We start from the raw sequence: 20,168 nt of genomic DNA on the forward strand, positions 1-20,168 counted from the left end.
GCTGCTCGTAAAAACTGCTCTCGAACACTCACGTATTTACAACACAACGGTGTCGTGAAGCTGCTCTTCCCTCCAACACTGAAAACAGACATTGTTTACACTTGTGTGGACGGACACGTGTTAACGTTGGTCTGTTAACGTGTCAGCGAAAGTCACATGTGAACAAATGAATGAATTCCTCCTCATCAAGCCTCCCGGACTCTGAAGATGTCTGATACTTGGTAAGTTTGCTACTATTCATCCAGTTTGCATGCAGGTGTTTGTTTTCTTACACTGGAAATTACACGTCAAACACTTATTAGATTTCAGGCTTCAGGCGTCATATAGATTTTCTTAAACACCTTCATCACATAAACGGCCAATCTGACGCTTTTTAGAGGCGGATCCACTTTTCAAACCTGCTTCATGCAAACCCTTCATCTCTGTACTGACTCTATGAGACCTCCATGCTTTCTAACCAGGACCCCGACCCTCCCACAATCCTCATTAACTCTCCACAGGTCAGACGATGCAGAGTTTGAGGGGCTGGTAACATTAGACCCTGACAGATGTGGATTTTTGGGGGCCGATGCCGATACCGAGATAATGTGGGCGATCCACCATACTGAACATATTATATCCTGTCAGATATATTAAACACATTCAATTTACAAATGGAGATAAAATGATGTCTGGAATGTGGGACTAAAAACAAACTTTGGTGTGCGCTGGAAAACTGTCAGGAGTAGAGCCCCACTGATTCTTTTGGGGGGCCGATACTGATACCGATATTAGGGAGTTAAAAAACTTTGATACCAATATATCTGCCTTTTATACTATGCGTATATGACAAAATATGTTTGGCAATGATTCCAAAGATATTTTTATCAAACCTATATGACAATATAATATTTATAGTTATTGTCTGTTTCTCTGCAGCTCTGAACCTGCAGGAGCCATCAAGGCTATTGACAAGCACTCCGTGCATCAGATCTGCTCAGGACAGGTGGTGCTGACTTTGGCCACTGCCGTCAAAGAGCTGGTGGAAAACAGCATTGATGCAGGAGCCACAAACATTGGTAAGAAAATATATACCCTGTTCTTTTTCCTCCCACAGGGGACTTCAATTATCTGTCTTTAAAAAAAAAAAGCAGAAACTGATACTGGGGTTTTCTGTCAGATGAGGTTTTGATAGAACACAGAGCATTAGAGAGTTAGTGAGAACCCTATCAAAGTAATTGTTTTACTTTTGTCAAGATGATACGGTGCTGTACATATCTTCATCAGAACGTTTCCAGTATCATGTTTCAGCTTTTCAGAGCAAATCAAAAATACTAAATCCTTTGAAAAGATATGGTTCTGATCACTCAACAAGGTTGTTAGTGTGCTGTGAGAGGATTTATCCACATTTAAAATTGTGATCGCTTGCAATTGCTGCGTTTCACACGTTTCACATTGCTGCATGTTCCAGATGTGAAGCTGAAGGAGTGCGGTGCTGAACAAGTGGAAGTGTCAGACAATGGCAAAGGTGTGGAGGAGGCCAACTTTGAAGCACTGAGTAAGTGTCAGCTTTGTATGTTCACTCCGTTGGATGAGTCCTGCCTGTTCTTTTTGGCGAAACCTCCTCTGTCTCCACAGCACTGAAGCATCACACGTCAAAGCTCAAGGATTTCTCCGATCTCATCCACGTGGAGACGTTTGGCTTCAGAGGTGAAGCGCTCAGCTCTCTGTGTGCTCTGAGGTAAAACACTTCAACGGACACGTCCATTCAGCACATAAACTCAAACTACTCGCCACCTCATTAGCCTCCAACTCCTGTTCCCCTAGTGACCTGAGTGTGGTGACGTGCCACGAGTCCAACCAGGTGGGGACCAAGCTGGTGTTTGACCACAAAGGCCACACGGTGCAGCGGACTCCCCATCCCCGTCAGCAAGGCACCACAGTCAGCCTGCAGCAGCTCTTCTACACCCTGCCTGTTCGACACAAAGAGTTCCAACGCAATATAAAGAAGGTCAGTCATTAAAGGACCATTCAGATGATGTGATCATGGGAGCCTTTCACAGACATTTTTGTGAGTGCAATCCATGCTTTCAAATGCAATATAACAAGTATATCAATATAAATGCTCAGAGTGATTGCTCATCCTTTTAGACTTTGCATTTTTATACCATAAATGAAACACTGGGGTGGCAGATATAAGAGACATTCAAGGGGCAAACACATAAAAAACATCCAAATTCTCCTCTCAGTACATAGTATAACCTGTATTATACCTAAAGGCATTTAATGTTTTATTATTTAGTCTTTTGGATTTATCGATTTTTAAATGATGGCATATGTCCTTCATATTTGATCCGAAAGTTTCCGTTGCTTTGTATTTTCAGGAGTACGTCAAAATGATCCATGTCCTGCAGTCGTACTGTATCATCTCCATAGGAGTGCGCATCACCTGCTCCAACCAAAATGAGAAGGGAAAACGCAGCACGGTGCTGAGCACCAGCGGAAGCCACAGCATGAGAGACAACATAGGAGCCATATATGGACCAAAACAGGTTGGAACGTTGGTTTTACATTTGTCTTGATCATAATGTTTAACTTCTGTGGAAGGATTACCATGTTTTTACCAAACTGATCACACTGATATGTGAGTAAAACTGGTTTGCTTGTTGTTAATATATTGCAGAGTAATGGGATTTCTGGAATCCCCAATAGAAACTCAAATTGATTGGAAATTTTCTATTTTCCATTTTCTATGGTTGTGTGTCCTGCAGCTCCAGAGTCTCCTCCCGTTTCAACAACTTTCACCTACAGAAAATATTATTGAAGAATATGGACTGACAGATGCTGATCTTCCCAAACAGCTTTTCACGTAAGTAGCCCTATTGCATGGAAGTCCTGTGTCCCTCTCTCTGGTTCAAAAAACTAAAGCCACAAAATGTGCAGAACATTCAGGCGAGGGGGGGGACGCCTGGGTAGAGCATGCAGGAGGCAGAACATGACGTATACATTTAGCTGCAGAAATTAGGTGTTTACATCTTCGTCTGCGTCTTTAACGTGGTTGGAACCTTTTTGTTTCAATGAAAATCTGTGTTTTGGCAGCATCACAGGGTTTGTGTCACGCGGGGATCATGGCGTCGGGAGAAGCGCCACAGACAGACAGTTCTTTTTCATTAACAACCGACCATGTGATCCCCTCAAGGTAATTCCAGTGCAGTGGGTTTACTGGGAAATTTAAAGGTGATGATTCCCTTATTTCAGCCTAAACTGTGGATGTCCCTCAACTTGCAGGTGACCAAAGTTGTGAATGAAGTGTATCACATGTATAACAGACATCAGTATCCATTTGTGGCCTTGAACATAGCCGTCGCCTCAGGTAAGAAAATTTTATTATATCAAAATTCTATTTTTGAAAAGCACAGTTGGCGTTTTGTACAACCTGAGTTTTGTTATTTCAGATTGTGTGGATGTGAACGTCACTCCTGACAAACGACAGATTCTACTTCAGGAGGAGAAGCTGTTGCTGGCTATTCTAAAGACCTCTCTCATCAGCATGTATGAGGCTGGAGTCAATAAGATCAGTCTGAACTATATGCACATGCCCAGAACCAGTAAGAACACTGCATTACAGTAAAAGTAAAATCATTTGAGGGATAATTCTCTGTCGACTTTTCCACCACAGTGCTTTTATTTTGAAATATTTGTCTGTCAATGATCTGCAGATGCAACATCGGATTTATGTCCAGTGGTCCAATCTAACGAGAACGTGCCACAACCTGCAGAATCCACGGAACCAGCAATTCAGAGCCCAAAGTCCTCCTTGAACCTGGCCAGCCTGAAAGCTGCGTTTTCAAGTCATCACAGCTCCAGTTCTGGGAGCAAATTAAACACGTCAAAAGCAGCCAGCGGCCGCCCAGCACAGACAACTCTGCAGTCTTTTTTAAACCGTTCTGTAAAACCTTCTGCTTCCAGCCCAAGTGTGAAATCTCCTTTGAAACTTGCTAAAGATCTCGCTGAATGCTCCCCAGTGGGAAAATCGGCACTAGATGGATTCAGATACAGACAGATATCGTGTGGGGACGCAGACCACGACCAAGACAGTGCTGTGTCCACTACAGCAGCTCCAGACAGTCTGTGTTCTGGCCTGGAGGTCAGTTCTCCTGAACCAGTGATTGACAGGCCCAGAGTAAAACTGGAAGAATTAGAAGAAACACCAAACAATAGTCCGACTGTTCCTGAAGCCCCAGCGTTACAAACTGAGCCGTGCGCTTTGGAAGAGGACGGTGCTGTGAGCCCGGATGCCAAGAGGGCCAGGAAAGAGAATGCAGAAGTCAAACCCAACACTTTCTCATACTGTTCTCTGGGATCATCTTCCACCACAGTGGATGCTCCAGGCTGCGCACAGAGGAGGACGGTGCCTCTGCAGTTCTCTCTACAAGAGCTCGTAGGGAAGGTAAAGAGGATACAGGAGCGGCAGAAGCAAAACGTGGCTGAGGAGCTACGCTACAGACGCTTCCGGGCCAAGATCAACCCTGGAGAAAACCAAAGTGCAGAGGACGAGCTGAGCAAGGAGATCAGGTAGAATTCTTCTTCTTTTTTACTATCACTATACTTCTACACTGTTCTTTACCCAACACTAAACCATCTGCACTTTTATATCGACAGTAAAGACATGTTCAAAGAGATGGAGATCATCGGTCAGTTTAACCTGGGCTTCATTATCACCAAACTCAACTCGGACATCTTCATGATTGACCAACACGCCACAGATGAGAAGTACAACTTTGAGATGCTGCAGCAGCACACGGTGCTCCAAGGACAGAAACTCATCGCGTAAGAATCTATTAGTGTTGGTTGTTTACACTTTTCTTCAAGAAGTACGATTTTAGCCGGTCAGTGATTGATTTGTATTTTTTCCTTGATGTTTGCAGACCTCAGAAACTTCACCTCACTGCGGTCAGCGAGAACGTGCTCTTGGAGAACATTGAGATTTTCAGAAAGAACGGCTTTGAGTTTCTGGTTGAGGAGGACGGTATTAACGTTTTCTTCTGATATCACAGATTAAACATTTTGATTTGGTCTCATACTTGACGTCCAATTTTTGATAATTCAACCAAACATTGTTTTTCATTGTGACTGCAGCTCAGGTGATGGAGAGGGTGAAGCTGCTGTCTCTACCCACCAGTAAGAACTGGACGTTCGGTCCAGCCGACATCGAGGAGCTGGTCTTCATGTTGAGCGACAGCCCAGGAGTCATGTGTCGGCCATCTAGAGTCAGACAGATGTTTGCCTCCAGAGCGTGTCGCAAATCTGTGAGTTTACACAGATAATTAACAGACAGTGTTTATGATTAAAATGTGTGCTCCTGATTTGATCGGCAGTTCTATAATATTGTTAGTTGGAATGAAAAAGTCCACATGCACTCCTCAAGGAACCAAACTGGAAAACAAATGGCTGTGTGGCAGATCAAATAAAGAGAAGAATAGATTGTTTAATTGTACATAATGGATTGTTTTTTATGTCTGTGTTCAGATCATGATCGGCACTGCTCTGAGTGTCAGCGAGATGAAGAAGCTGGTGGTTCACATGGGGGAAATCGAGCATCCGTGGAACTGTCCTCACGGCAGACCCACCATGAGACACCTCATCAACCTGGACATCATCTCACTAGACTGACCAGAATGACGAGGGAGGAACAGACTGAACGTTTAGCTGTCATTTCACTCCAGTTTATCCCCGTTCAACATCCCCCTCACCGACGCACTGAAAACCTGAGTCCAAACTATAGATATTGTAAATTAGTTTTATTCAAATGCTTTGTATTCGCAGTGTTTTTGTATATATTATGTGTATTTTACATCACAAAAATAATTGTTTTTTATTTGCGGAGAAATAAACAGCATGTATTCTTGGTGTTGCCTCGTTCTGTTAATTGATGCAAATGTCCTCTCTTACACTTTTTTATTGGGTTCACATATTATCATATATCTAGGTGTGTGTGTGTGTGTGTGTGTGTGTGTGTGTGTGTATATATATATATATATATATACATATATATATCTACTGATCCCCCCCCACCACCACATCACACGGTAATTATTGGCATTTTCTTAAGTACATTGAATATTAAACAGATTTGAGAGTGCATCGGCCTACGAGCCGGTTGTAACAATGACAAGTAGCCCTGGACTGTAATGTATTTCATGAGTCGATATATTGTATGTTTTGGATTCTGTCTTTGATTATAAAAAACGACAAATATGTATATCATACGACTCTTTTTGGCTGAGTGACGTTGCCGTAGTTGTGAGCGTCCTCGCCGTTGCCATGGAGATCATCCTAGCTTGTAAGTGAGATACAGTTCACGGAGGAAAACGGAGCGACAACAAGCTCAAATCGTGGCAGCGGCAGCTCGTAGTGGCACTTCCGGTGGCCACAGAAACTGCCACTGATTTGTAAAGGCAGTTGCCATAATAGTCATTGGGGTGGACACCTCCAATGACTATATTTCTGTAATTGTTTAAAAAAATAATACAATCAAATATTTAACATTGTGGGCCCTAATGTGTTGGCTGTCTTATGCCTTAAGTCTAATGTATACATGTTAATTTGAAGACATTTATGTATATTTTATATAATTTTATATACTTATGTAATTGTATTTAAAAAAAATATAAAAAATATAATATAAAGTTATATGAAATACACATAAACATGTTTGTATTACCAAGCACACATTAGACCTCCAATACAGTATTAACCATTGTTTTAAATAACAAAATACATAACAATGAATCTTGTGTGTTAATAATGATGTTCACTTCATGACTACGGCCTCGGTTGAGCAGTGGCATCTCTGTGCACCATTGCTATCATGGAGTTATTCACCATTTTATGTAGAATTCAAGGCAAGGATAAAAATGTACATTCCTCCAGTTTACTCAGGCACAGTATCAGTCAGACTGGAACTGATACTGGGAATACAGTCTTTGAGTTCTAACCCATCGATACACACCAATATCATGCATATGAATCTGATAGATGTGGAGCTTTTGTTGATTCCATTTTGAGTCCAACCCCCCCAGAGCTAACAAACTATCTAATAAACTTTCATAAACCAGTATATATCTCTTTGAATAAATCACAAACAGCTGGCGGCCGTGATGTCACATGACATCAGAGGCAGCAGCCTTTAAACAGTGTGACATCAGAGGCAGCTGCCTTTACATATCAGTGGCAGCTTCTGTTGACACCGGAAGTGCCTGTGCGAGCTACCGCTGCCACGATTTGAGTTTGCGCTTGCTGGCAGACAGCGGAGGAGGAAGAAGAAGAAGAAAAGAGAAAAGTGGAACCGAGCCACGGACCTCCAGCCAGAGAAAGACGACATGTACCAGCTCCCGTCCACATTGTTTAACCTCGTTCTGCAGAGGTAAACACGTGTTAGATCAGACACATGATGAAGATGAGTGTCACTGTCAGAGATCAACCTGTTGTGTTTCGTTGTCAGACATGAGGGGGAAACCAGTGAAGGACAGTGTCATGGCAACGGTGTCGCTTGTTTTGAAGGAGGCCACATGTACAAGGTGCAATAACACATAACAACACGCATTGTGGAAACATATGGAAGAGACTTTATATTTGGTTTTACAACACAAGACATTTTAAATCCTTAATGGAACATTTTGCAACTTCTAAACATTACATTTGAATTTCTAACACAGTGAACGTTGTTTTTCAGTAAGCATTAATGTTGCTTATTTCAGATATATTTCATTAAATGCAGTCAGTTGTCACACATACATTTTGGCTTCTAATGCATTTTGAAATAAAAAATGAATCTGAATTAAATGTCATAAATAAATGTGCTATCCTAAAGTCACTGCTCTGTTTTATGAAGGGCATGTTTGCCAAGGGACTAATGGATGGACCTGGTGTCTTCACATGGGCAGGAGGATTGAAATATGAGGTATAGAACAATACTGATATATTATCATGACTGTTATTATTGCACATCTTGCATCACATATTGTAAATATATTTGATTTGTTAAATAAGTTCATTTAATTGTTTCTTTCAAATGTCTGTCTCCTGTAACATTCGTAAATAAACATACGTCATACATAGATAATAAAATAAGTAATATTATATTATATTATATGATATGTTCTCATCAAAATGTCCTCAAAGTAAATTAAAGTTTCTTATCGAACAGGGGGAATTTGTGTGCAACAAGCCCATGGGTCAGGGTACCTACACTTGGCCAGATGGCGGCTCCTACAAAGGAGAGGTCTATGACGGTGTACGACATGGGACAGGAACTTATGAATGTGCCAAATCTGCAGTGACATACACCGGGCAGTGGGATCAGGGCAAGAGGCACGGAAAGGTATGCTTCATACATTTATTTATTATGAGGTGTAGTGATTTTCTTTTTTTCCCCCATTTTCTTTAATTGGTTGTGTTTGTGTTAGGGTGAAGTGTTTTATGACCAGAGTAAGACCTCTTGGTACAAAGGAGACTGGGTGAAGAACAGCCGAGAGGGATTCGGAGTGAGATGGTACATACATGGTAAATGATCAACCTGTAAGCCTGAGTTACATTTGGGTAACATCTGTTTTTCAACAGCTACCCCTCTGGTAACATTTACTCTGGTGAGTGGAAGAACAACCTGAGGCACGGAGAGGGCACGATGAGGTGGCTGCAGCAGGGGCAGGAGTATGTTGGGATGTGGCAGGATGGGGTCCAGGTATGAAAGCCCACCGTGGAGTCAACATATACAGTTTGAACCTTAAATTTAGCTTTTTCTTTCATCTTCCTTAACCTTTTCTTGGGTTTTTTTGTTGTGAATTACATGAGCTCTCCTCTCTGGCAGCATGGACGAGGAACACATATCTGGATGCTGAGGCGAACGGATGGATCCCAGTATTTCCATAATAATCGATACACGGGGGATTACGTTAAGGGTCAGAGGCACGGACAGGGAACGTTTTTCTACGCTGGTGGTGCAGTCTATGAAGGAGAATTGAGGAACGATAAAAAACACGGGAAGGTTAATATCATTCTCACTGGCAATATGCATATGTGCCCAGAGAGATTTGACTCATACATATTATACATATTATGAGACACTCTAAAAGTGACTTTTGTCCACAGGGGAAATTCACTTCTAAGGACGGACATGTTTTTGAAGGAGGATTTGAGGACGATCAGATGGTGACAAACGAGTTGAAAGGTAACAGAGCTTGCACTCCTCTGTGTGGTAAACAGCTACAGCACATTAGCTCCATTATAAATGCTCAGTCTCCCAACGAGGAGATGGTCAAAACCTCAAATACGGATAAGTGAAGACCTTATGATGGCTTCTTCTTGTTGCAGGTGCACTTCCTCTATCAGGCAGTGATTCATCTGTGCTGGTAGCAGACATGGCCCTGAACATTGAAAGTCTTCTGGATAAAATCCCAGAGAAAAAGCGCAGCACTGAACGCAAGCAGGTCAGATTCTGCTTCGCTGTAAAATCATCAACATGCAGTATAACTTTGCCCGACATCCTCGTGTTAACCTGTGTTTCCGTGGGTGACAGGTGGAGTTTGTGGTGCTGAGGCAGGACGCGGAGCTGCGGTCCATCTACAGTTTCTACTGCAGACTTGGTCAGAGCAGGTCCCCAGACAAGACCTTCCTGCTGTGCCGCCTGCAGCTCTGGCGCCTGCTCAAAGACTGCAACATCCACCATCATGGCATCACTCTGACGCAGATAGATCATTTAATGAAAGGTGAGAGGGAATGCCATTCGCAATTGTTTCTATATCTCATGTACAGTATGTATGTAAACAGGGGAGAAAATTGATAGTTTCATGATGACAGTAGTTTTTGGTGCTTAATGTTGTCTCTCTTTGTGTCTCAGTGGATTCCCCCACACAGATCCACTCTCCTTATACCCCCATGTCGCTTACTAGGCTCCTCAGCTGTCTCGTGATCGTGGCCCACCACATCTACAATAAAGACATGGAGTAAGGAACAAAACCTTTTCAGGCAGATCATCGCCAGTTGATGTAAAGGATTGTATTTAAGTGAAATTTGTTTAGCTATGCTCGTGGCATTGTTCTAGGGATGGCAGTCCTTGTCTGCAGACCACTCAGCATCCATTAGATGGACTGCCATGAAATTCTGTACATACATGCGTGATCTCCAGAGGATTAACAGTATTGACCTTAGTGATCCCATTTATTTTGTTCTAGCACCAAAAGGAGGTTGATTTTTGTGGTATTCAGTATACTTTCGAAACTATTAGATGGCCTGACTTTCAATTTTATTAAGATATGCATAGTCTCCAGAGGATGAATCCTAGTGACTTTGATGTTTGGTGGTGCTAGAGTAAACATAAAGGGGATAAACATCCTCTTTATGTTTACTCTAGCACCACCAGTTGCACCTGATTGATATCGGGTGGATGGCTGTGATTTTTTTTAAAGGATTAAGAGCTAAAATTACATCCAGTGATTTAAGTTGCAGATGTTTCACTGATACGGGAATAACCGTCCCTCAGAGGAGTGAAAGAGAGACAGGATTATAAACTCTATTGTCCTCTGAGTGTGACTTTGAATTTGAAGCATCACTTCCTTTTTCCTTTTTTTTTTACCAGGTCACAAAAATACCTTCTGGCTTCCTGCTTCTCCAAACTGATGACGGACGACATCCTTCCCAATGCCAAGAATGTTAAAGGTGGCAACTGTTTCTACTGCTGATGTGTCAGTCCTTGTCTGAGACCACACGCCGACAGAAACTGCCGGTGTCATAGTCAACGTGGTTTCTCAGCTCTATATTATGCAGTGATGCTTAATAACTGCAGCTTTTTTTCTTCCATCCAGGCTTGCTGTTCGGACGACCACACCTTTCAGCTGCGGCTCTGAACTACACGAGTAGGTGCTGGGACGTCTATCAGGCTCACTGCCGGGTCCAGGCAGAACCCAGAGAGGACCGGACCATGACCTGCAGACACCTGCTGTGGATGTTCAAGGTGCAACACTCACACGTGAACATTTCCATGCATACTCACTGTTGTCCTGTCCATTTTCACTGTTGGCATGCTGTAAGTGATAACATATTTCAAACTACTGCATGGATGTGTGTCCAACAGAAAATGATTTTACTTACTTTTCAGCTACAGACGTCTCCCTTACCAGGAACCACCATATCACACTCAGTCCCCATATAACATTATAACATGTCACAGACACGAAATGCATGACTATGACCGTGTTTACGACAATGTGTTGATTAGTTTATCGTAACCCCTGTCAGGAACTTGGTCTGGTGGACAATCACCTGACCACAGTGAGGTTACTGAAGATCATCATGGCAGAGAGCCAGGATCCCAACAACCCGTCATCCTACCTGAATCTGGAGGTTCGATCTCTTGCATTTACACGCTCACTCATTGGATTACCAGTCATCCACCTCCTTCCACCCCTCTTTATGCCCATTGTTGTTTCTCACTCTTTCCCGTCTCCAGATCACATTCCTGGAGTTTTTTGAAGTACTTCTGGGCTTCGCTGACATCAAGTGTCAGTGGGTTTCTGAAAAAGGCCCGGAGGAGAGCAGCTCCTCGTCCAGTTCAGATGAAGAGACCAGTGATCTTTCCGAGGTGGAAGACAGCGAGAAAATCGCCCCTACAAGCAGCCCTGCACACTCGGTCAGGTTCTTCCTCGAGACTCCCCCCTGCCCAGTCTATTTAAAGAGTGTAGTTGTACACAATACACGCTTTCTGTCCAGGTGGCAGATCTTGTTGTTATCCGTTTCTATTTTTGAATCCATACTTCCGTCTTTTATGCAAGATAAGAAAAATGCCTACTTTTAGTTTGATATCAATATTGTTACAGGGTAAATCTTTAATAGCTTATTATTTCATTTACATCTTACAACAGAAAGAGAATTCCAGTGAAGCAGCAGAATCATCTCCTGCTCAGGACGTCATTGAGAGTCAACAAGATGTCGAGACCAAAGTCTGTGAAGAACCTCAGTCTGCAGGTTTGTTTTATTGGTTTCTATTTGATGTTTGAAACGTTTATATTTTCATTAAAGATATTTAGTGTTGGTTAGATAATCAGAATCCTCAAATCTATGGATCGACTGACTACATACCAGTAAATGTTCGGTCACATCTTTTCTAGTTCACAGAGAAGAACATAGAGTTGAGGAGATGGAGGCCAACGACCAGACGATTCATCAGTTCTTCAACCACTTTTTCTTACCTGCATTTGACCATTACCAGTTAGTGACTAAACTCATGGAGGAACAGAAGCTCTGTCAGAAGGTCCCGTTAAATCTATAGCTAAATCCCAACGAGACAGGTAGTCTAGAATTGTTTTTGTTGGGTCAGTCGACATTTAGAGGTCCAAGGCTCGATAAAATTGGTTTATATGCATCATTACAGTGGATTTGTCAAAAATTGTAACTTCAATCTTCATGAACCAATGTTTATGAAACGTGAAAATATAAGATTTCTTCACTGTGTGCATTAAACATTTTCTGATTTCAAAATATAAATTGCAAAAACTATGAGTCAAATCTAAACGGCAATCCTGGGATTAATATTACATTTTGAATCCACATTATCATAGACAAATTCACAATGCAGCATGAGTACAGCCACCAGATGGCATCTTTCACCTTTTATTCCACTTTTATCTCTGCTTCTCGATGTGGATCATCTCCAACTAAGTCCCAAAAAAAGCTCCTTCACTGCATTTTTGTTGCACAAACTTATAAAGTGTGAAATGTTGTGTTGTGATACAGGCAGAAGGAGCATTAAGAGGCTACAACCAAACTAAATCTATAGAGCCTTCAATTACTGTATTACTGATTTGTGCTTGGATGTAAATAAAGAGAACCGGCCATTTTCTTGTTTTAACTCAAACTTTAATCAAACAATCTTGTACGACACTATTTTCCAATCAAATAAAAATGTTAAAATCAGATACATCTTTTTTTTCTTCTCCAAAAGGGAGTAATAAAAGTAGTAGATATTTGTAAAAAACTTTAAAATATAAAAAAATCTTTGCTACACATTAGAGGGAGGTGTGAAGACCATGAGGTCACTCGGGCAAACAGACTGGCGTATCCGGTCTTTCAAGTCCGGGGTGAAAAGAAGCAGATCAGACTCAGCTGCCCGACTCTGGACCTAAAACAAACAGAAACAAAGAATGTTCAGAAATAATATTCCGCAATGACAAGACTGTAATTAAAAAATGTAAGTATCAGTTAAGAGTCTAGTTAGTCAAAGTATTTAGGTATTTGAAAATTGAAAAAACTTTAACCTGTGGTGACTGAAGAGTTAACACAGAAGGCACCGCTGCAGCTGTGGTAACAGTGAGAAAGTGAACAGTGAGTGACGGTAAAAAAAAAAAGTATTAAAATCAATCTACACCATAATAAAGCTCAGTGAAATCACATTTCATTTAAAGTTGCAGCATGTAGATCTGATATGAGGCTTTAGACATTTCTTTAACAACCATACCAACGTTAAGGACACATGGAAGCATGTGGAACATGTTGCTTACATCATCTGAGATGGACACATCACTTTTTGGACGTAAAGGTGGAATAAATGAGCCTCAACTTCCTACTACTGCAGCTTAAAAATCCATGAGAACAACAAAACCCAGGTGTACCCAGAGTGTGTGCATGCACAGTACCTGTGGGCATCAATCATACCTGGTTCATGTTGAGACAGCAGATCATCAGATGGACCTCTGGGACTCTCCATCTCAACATCCACTGCCATGGGTGACAGTGTCTCCATGGCAACTGTCTCCCTTGGTGACAGGCTGCCTCTCAGTGACGGCTGAAGGTAACGCTCAAAGTCCAACCCAGGAATTTCCTAAAGTTACAAGAAAATAGTTTGCTTATTGTATCAAAAGAGAATACTGTTCAATGTCGATCATATATTAAGTTTGAATGAGAAATGATGAAGCTGAGATTATTTCAATACTAAGAAAGAATTGTAGAGAAGCCAGAATAATTGTTTACCTCAACAACTGAGGTGTCTGGTGTGCAGCACACTGAGTCTTGTGCCTCAATGTGGCCCTGCACAGCAGGAGGGGAGGACATGGGAGGCTGGCAAGGACTCACACAGGGGGATAGCGTGAAGCTCAGACATGATGAGGGCTCAGGGGCCTGGCAGACAGGAGGAGGGGATTTGCATGGAGAGGCAGCGAGGACAACATCAACAGCTTCAACTGGTTCTTCTTGCTCATCCACTACAGTTATGGATGGAAGTGAATGTACAGGTATGACTGTGCTTGCTTCAGGAACAGAGGCAGGTTTTTCCTGTGTAGAGACCGTCTCAGTCTGTTGTGAGGAGCTTCCCTCAGGCTGGGCGTCGTCTGAAAGCACGACCTTTGCAGGTGAGAAACACAGAGAGACATTTACAGTGTCCTGTCTCTTCTTGGATGTCCGAGGAGTGCCGCACTGAGACTTTGGTGTTTGATCGTGGGTAAGACGCAGCGGGGCGGGAGTGAGGATGCGCTGAGCAGGAGAGGCAGCGGCCTGAATGGGGGTCGGTGCCAACGCAAGGGATCGGCGGGTGACTCTTCTAGGTGTGAGAAAGTTGGAACAGGGAGAGGGCTGAGGCAGCACAGCAGCACTCAGTCGGCTGGATCTCCTCACTGAACCTACAGAGACAAAAACGCTTACAACCTGGCTCCAGATCTTATGGTCAGGAAAGGAGGCCGCATGAAAAGAAAGGCCTGTGGCACATATACACGTTTCTCTCACCTGGGGTTTTGGCTGGGCTCTCCACCTGAAAGAAGCCTCCATCAAAGACCATGGTGCCTGGCACTTGGGGCTCTGCCTGGGGTTTTGGCTCCTCGGAGTTCAGGCTGGGGTCATCCTCACTTTGACCAGCATCCTTTGCAGCTTTCTCTGCCTCGGCCGCCTGCTGTCGTGCTTTCATGGCGGCTTTCACGGCAGCCAGACGAGACTTGGCTGCCACTTTGGTTCCTGTTGGCTTGGCAGGTGCAGCTGATGGTTTCTGTAACAAAAAAAAACAATAAACAAGATATACATGATGTTCACATCACTGCATTTCTTTTGCCACTTTTGTAAGAGCTTCTGGTGAAGATTAGAGGCAAATATGATGAAAATGGAGACAATATTGTGAGGTTAAATGGGTAGTGTGTGATCATTCAGTCAGTTGCCAAAATATTCAAAATACAAAAAGCACAGAAGTATGAAACAGTATACAACAATGTTAATAAAAACTAATATTATTTAGTTGTACTCACCTTCGCTACTTTCCTCTGTCGTGGTGGGGGCTTGTGATCCTCCAGCCAGTCTCGGCCCTCTGCTTCTTTGAGCGCGTCAAACTTCTTGTTGACGTCCTCTACCTGAAAAGTACAATAAATATATGTATATGTGTATATGGTTTTCCCTCTCTTTGCATATTTGGTGACTGAAACAATGTGTTGATGCTCTCCCATGAGCCACTCACCTGGTAATAAACCATGTCCCAGAAGCCCTGCAGATCAGTGCAGGTGGTGATCTTCTCCCCTCGGCCCAACTCGCAGTCGTCGATCAGACCGCTGAACTGGTTGAAACGCTCTTTCATCAAGAGCCGCGCTTGGCCGATTGTTGTACGCATTCGGTCTCTCACTAAACAGAGAAGAGCCAGAAAGACACTGAATTACTGCTGTTCAGTTCAGGGAACACTGGCCTCTGTGCAGCACCAAATTAAACTGAGTCAATGTCACACTCACTCTCTTCTGGGATGGACTCGTCTTCCACTTTAGGCTCCCACTCGACACACAGAGTTCTAAGTTGGTTTGTCTCACTCACAATCTCTGATCTGAATTATAAAAAATTTAAAAAAGCATGGAAAACATTGAATTAACCAAACTACTGTTTGTACATTTTGTACATATATGAATAGAAAGATTTAAAAAAAAAAAAAAAAGGTACCTGAAGTATGGCACATCATGCTTTGATTCCAGGGGGCTGTCTGTAGTTGGAGGAGACACTATGGGAGATGCTCGGGGCTGGGAGCGGCGAGGGGACTTAGAGGGAGAGGGTTCACACGTTTCAGGCTCAGGTTCAACGTTGAACGAGGGAACTGATGGAATATTGAAGCTGGGGCTGGGTGGGAAGATTCACAACACGGCATTTAGATGATAAACTTGAGCGGTAAACATAAAAATCTGTCTTTGAGGCTTCTTCTATGGTTAGGCTCACATTTAAATTATCATAGTAAAGCAACCGACAGACCTTGGTGTAAGGAAGGCGTCTGCTGAGCGAGGAGTGAGAGGCTCGAACTTGAAAGATGACAAGCCGACAGGAGCCTGGAAGAGAAAACCCTCTGGAGCAAATGAAGATAAAGATGGAACCTCAACAGGGTCCACAGCAGGGACGGAGTCCATCGGATCCTGATCCACCACCATGTCTTCCTCCTCAGACGTGGAGGGATGAAGTTCTTCCTCTGGCTCCTACACAAGACAGAAACAGCAAATTACTGTTTTTAAATAATTCTTTTTTTAAAATTACTATAAAAAAATGAAGGAGAGAGAAATGAAATTCTCACCTTTGGGGCAAGAGGCTGGACGGTGTGGACAGTTGCTGCAGATTTAATGGAAGAGAAACAAAATATGGGGTATAAATGACTAACAAATGCTCATGATCACATGGGAAAAGTAAAATTAATCAGTCTCAAAAACGACATGGCTCTATGACAACTTGAAACGATACCTTTGCAATTCTTGTCTTTGCCAGAAGGGAGCGCCACATGGCTGACAAAGGCTCTACTCCTTGTGGCCCTTACATCTGAGGGTGGAAAGGGACATTTAACAGGGTTCAAAGTGGTTTTCTAGAACAATACTGCATTTATCCTGTGCACCAGAATCGCCTCGCTAGCAAGGTATTATTTTCACCCGTCTGTGTGTACAACAGAACTCAAGAATGATTGGACGGGTTTCGAGGTCAACGAAAATAAGGTACGAAAAAAACATTTTACAATAGGTCTCTGCAAATAACAGGAATAAACATTATTTTGGTCAAGAAATCATTCCCCATCACATAAGTGACATCACAAAATGACATAATACATAGTTTGCAAATTAATTTTCCCAGGCATCTTTGCACTCTACAGGAACATTAGCAACACAGCCTGCAGCATATTTAGATTTGCAGTCATCATCATACGGTATGAATAACGCCATTATTACAATATTAAAAAGTTGCCTGATTGGGGTATATACACACACACACACACAACACACACAGGGTATGTGTTGCCGCTCTGATGCTTTTCGTTCATTTTGCTTTAATGATCAAATTTCCAACGTTATTACACGTTCTATGCCAAAGAATAACAAACAGCTTGAACTCTGGCCTGGGCTCAGTTTATACCTGCAGCCTTGTCCTTCGGTTTGTCTTTCACCACAGGAACAGTTGTAACAGGAGGCCTGTTGGCTGATCTGGTCGTCGTAGCTCGTACGGAAGGCTCCACTACAGTAGGATGGCATGACAGAGACACTGGCTGAGTTGCCAACAAGGAAACACAATCGGGCAAAGCCAACACGATAGCTAGTCTCAAGGTCAAGTTATGCGCCGAGATTTTTCTCATTAGTTACCGGCACAAACTTTGGTTGAAACCGGTGCTGGGGCAGGCTTGACAGGAGCCCCCCGGATCCTGGTTGATCTTTCCACAGCAAGTTGAGCTAAAGGAAGAGCAAGAGATCAGGCATGAAATAAAATCACCAGATTCAGTTATCAGTGGATAATCCACTACACTTTTCCCCTATGTGTTGTTTTATGTTTGGTCAATTCTGATTGGTTTTAATGTAAAAGCATAAAAAAGGCAGAGGCAGTTGAGATAAACACACAGGATTGTTCCAGGGGCTGTGTGCACATATATGCATATACACTTGTGTTTACAAAAAGGGGACATTCAATTAATTTACCTTTCTTTGCCACAGTATTTGTGTCTTGATTCTTCAGAGGCTGTGGAGATTTGGGCAAAAAGGTAAATGAAAGAGCACAGCAGTTTTAATTCAATGTAAATGTTCATCAGAAAGATGTTGGAATACAATACCTGCTGCACTTGCTGTGGTTGTTTCATTGAACGAGTGACTCTGCTACTCTGGGATGTAGCTGCGTTCACTTTTATCTGAAACACAAGCAAATATGACATGATGATCACAGAAGTTATACTTCATCAAAGTCAACCCAGCTACACAGACCCATTCCATTGTTGTAAGCAGTTTAATCATAACCAGTAAGAACAAATTAAAGCAGTGGGGTAGAACTATAAGTTACATTCACATTTACAGCAATTGTGAGCCTACAGTTAAGTCCTTGCTCACCTCCTTTGCTCTTTTTGGAGCTGCTGGGACAACAGGCAGAGAACCAATAGCGAATCCGTCTTTAGGATGATACAGGCCAGTCTTAAATACACCTTTGCGCTCCTTATCTCTCATTTCTTTCTCCTTCTCAAGAACCTTACGTTCTTTCCAACGCTCAAGCTGTTTCAACCTCTCTTCTCCTGCCACATCTGGAAAAAGGTCAGAGAAGCCTGGTGATCACCTGGATTTTTCTAAACAAAGTGTTGCTAGCTCTATAGTAAATCATTAAAATATAGGGTTATTGTAGTGTGTGCCTGCACAGGTTATTAGGTCTGAGCTCAAGGATATTGAAACATTACTTTTTGCAGACTGTGCAGTGTTCAGAGTTTTCTCGTTGATGGTTGACATGTTGGCCATCGCGATGGAAGCGTCCAGGGAGGAGACGTCCAGCTCTGGGAGCTTGTCCAGCTGCCTGCGTGTGTTCACGGCCCGATCTCGATTCTCCTTCTGGGACTGAGACCTTCTGCGGGACAATTTTACTCTCAGCATGGACACACTGGTGTCCCGCTGGCGCAGGTGAGAAAAGCGAGACTCCATGGTATCTGGAAAAATCTGTAGGAGGAACACAAGACTATGCATTAGAGGAATACTGCATTTGACAGTTACTACACAAATTACACACATAAGGCACATCACACACACAAGTAATTGTAGGAACTGATACTAAGGTAGAAATAACTCATTTTCTCAATTTATTATCTTTAACCAAATGTTAAAACATCTATATAATGTGTATAAAGTTGCTGGTAGTAGCAGTTTCCTCTCAAAAACAAAATAAGGATGTTCGTTCAAATATCATTAATGTAACATGAATGCTGTCCCCTGACTAATATATACATGTAGCTTGTGCCTTTAAATATGGGCGAACCAGTTAGCTAACAGGCTAATGTTCCCGAAATCCAAAAATGTACTTAAATTTACAAAACTTTATTAAAGTGACGAACACTAAGAGGCGAAAAGAGCCAACACACACGCACGCACGCCCACAAGCACAGACACACACATTTGTATTTAGAGAAGAGTAATACATTACGAGTTTAACGAGCTTAAATAGTGGTATAAACACTACGTCGTGGAGCGAACTTTAACTTTAACAATTTCACTTCAGCCTCTCAACATAATGAACACGTATCTGTTGTAAATGCCAAAGCCTAAAAAAAACTGGATCCAAATGGGATTTGAATGTGTTTGTTAGCATCCAAAATTAGCAACCGTGCGCTGAACTACTGCGGATGAACAGGAAGCCACGAGTCACGTTAACTGTTCAGTTGGCAACAAAAGACCAAAACTAGCATTTAGACAATTTACAATCATACACACGTCTCACCTGATCCTTTGTTAAAAAACACACGCACAAAAAAACTTCCTTTGGTCGCAGAGTTAAAAACAAAAACCTGAAAAACAACGGACGGACTTCAGCTCAGTCTGAAAACACAACAATCATGGCGGGCGACTTTTTGAAATTCATCTGGTAGGACGCTGATTGGCTGAGAGTCAGAGCTCCAGTGTGAGCTCTGATTGGCTCTTTTTTTCTTCTTCTTCTTCGGGTTAGTTTTCTCTACTCACAACAACCCACGGATTTGACCTGATGTCACCTACTGGTCTGGAGTATGACGTGCAAATGAAACATTTCAATGTGTTTTTTGAGCCGTGAACTAAATTACATGTCTGTTCTGTGATGACCTACATGAATACTTCTTTCAATACCAAATTCCTTAGCAACATTTAATAAAAAAAGTAAACGTTTATAGGAAGGACAAAAATGAGATGTCTATAAATTAATAAATAAATGTAGGGAAACCA

At 42.4% G+C, this 20,168-nt stretch overlaps 3 protein-coding genes across 4 annotated transcripts; 2 read left to right on the plus strand and 1 right to left on the minus strand.

Annotated features, from left to right (window-relative positions):
- pms2 (PMS1 homolog 2, mismatch repair system component) lies at window positions 1-5,858 on the plus strand. Its single transcript, XM_034569708.1, has 16 exons — window positions 1-221; window positions 916-1,058; window positions 1,451-1,537; window positions 1,618-1,720; window positions 1,807-1,990; window positions 2,364-2,531; window positions 2,751-2,848; window positions 3,079-3,178; window positions 3,268-3,352; window positions 3,435-3,587; window positions 3,699-4,135; window positions 4,169-4,554; window positions 4,642-4,809; window positions 4,908-5,008; window positions 5,119-5,288; window positions 5,509-5,858. The coding sequence occupies exons 1-16, from the start codon at window positions 208-210 to the stop codon at window positions 5,650-5,652; spliced, it is 2,541 nt and encodes an 846-aa protein (XP_034425599.1). The 5' UTR covers window positions 1-207; the 3' UTR covers window positions 5,653-5,858.
- A 1,398-nt stretch (window positions 5,859-7,256) lies between these two features.
- rsph10b (radial spoke head 10 homolog B) lies at window positions 7,257-12,821 on the plus strand. The gene is made up of 18 exons (XM_034570995.1): window positions 7,257-7,405; window positions 7,484-7,559; window positions 7,874-7,942; window positions 8,189-8,362; window positions 8,448-8,533; window positions 8,602-8,722; window positions 8,849-9,025; window positions 9,130-9,208; window positions 9,352-9,467; window positions 9,557-9,746; window positions 9,878-9,983; window positions 10,616-10,695; window positions 10,842-10,990; window positions 11,275-11,379; window positions 11,486-11,665; window positions 11,898-12,000; window positions 12,144-12,674; window positions 12,779-12,821. The coding sequence occupies exons 1-17, from the start codon at window positions 7,362-7,364 to the stop codon at window positions 12,302-12,304; spliced, it is 2,016 nt and encodes a 671-aa protein (XP_034426886.1). The 5' UTR covers window positions 7,257-7,361; the 3' UTR covers window positions 12,305-12,674; window positions 12,779-12,821.
- Window positions 12,822-12,877: 56 nt separating this feature from the next.
- On the minus strand, window positions 12,878-19,849 carry dlgap5 (discs, large (Drosophila) homolog-associated protein 5). 2 transcript variants are annotated; one of them, XM_034570992.1, is made up of 19 exons: window positions 19,693-19,849; window positions 18,665-18,917; window positions 18,327-18,514; window positions 18,056-18,130; window positions 17,925-17,964; window positions 17,595-17,681; window positions 17,371-17,469; window positions 16,711-16,785; window positions 16,547-16,581; window positions 16,234-16,451; window positions 15,931-16,104; window positions 15,729-15,817; window positions 15,464-15,624; window positions 15,258-15,359; window positions 14,749-15,004; window positions 14,002-14,645; window positions 13,687-13,852; window positions 13,290-13,330; window positions 12,878-13,153 (listed from the first exon to the last, which is right to left on the minus strand). In XM_034570992.1, the coding sequence occupies exons 2-19, from the start codon at window positions 18,900-18,902 to the stop codon at window positions 13,034-13,036; spliced, it is 2,808 nt and encodes a 935-aa protein (XP_034426883.1). In that variant the 5' UTR covers window positions 18,903-18,917; window positions 19,693-19,849; the 3' UTR covers window positions 12,878-13,033. The 2 variants fall into 2 exon arrangements, with proteins under 2 accessions (XP_034426883.1, XP_034426885.1); XM_034570994.1 differs by lacking the exon at window positions 13,290-13,330.
- Between the last annotated feature and the right edge of the window lie 319 nt (window positions 19,850-20,168).

This window comes from Hippoglossus hippoglossus, chromosome 19 (assembly GCF_009819705.1).
Source record: "Hippoglossus hippoglossus isolate fHipHip1 chromosome 19, fHipHip1.pri, whole genome shotgun sequence".
Taxonomy (NCBI): Eukaryota; Metazoa; Chordata; class Actinopteri; order Pleuronectiformes; family Pleuronectidae; genus Hippoglossus; species Hippoglossus hippoglossus.

What these genes read in the sequence shown, in the direction of transcription:
- rsph10b (XM_034570995.1), top strand. Translation starts at nt 7,362, where the DNA reads ATGTACCAGCTCCCGTCCACATTGTTTAACCTCGTTCTGCAGAG. An exon ending in ACCTGCTGTGGATGTTCAAG is followed by an intron (nt 10,991 to 11,274) that starts GTGCAACACTCA and finishes AACCCCTGTCAG; the next exon opens with GAACTTGGTCTGGTGGACAA. An exon ending in TGAAGAACCTCAGTCTGCAG is followed by an intron (nt 12,001 to 12,143) that starts GTTTGTTTTATT and finishes CATCTTTTCTAG; the next exon opens with TTCACAGAGAAGAACATAGA.
- pms2 (XM_034569708.1), top strand. An exon ending in GAACATAGCCGTCGCCTCAG is followed by an intron (nt 3,353 to 3,434) that starts GTAAGAAAATTT and finishes TTGTTATTTCAG; the next exon opens with ATTGTGTGGATGTGAACGTC. An exon ending in GAGCTGAGCAAGGAGATCAG is followed by an intron (nt 4,555 to 4,641) that starts GTAGAATTCTTC and finishes TTATATCGACAG; the next exon opens with TAAAGACATGTTCAAAGAGA.
- dlgap5 (XM_034570992.1), bottom strand. Translation starts at nt 18,902, where the DNA reads ATGGAGTCTCGCTTTTCTCACCTGCGCCAGCGGGACACCAGTGTGTCC. An exon ending in CACTGCACAGTCTGCAAAAA is followed by an intron (nt 18,515 to 18,664) that starts GTAATGTTTCAA and finishes ACCTTTTTCCAG; the next exon opens with ATGTGGCAGGAGAAGAGAGG. An exon ending in TAACTCTTCAGTCACCACAG is followed by an intron (nt 13,154 to 13,289) that starts GTTAAAGTTTTT and finishes TGTTTGTTTTAG; the next exon opens with GTCCAGAGTCGGGCAGCTGA.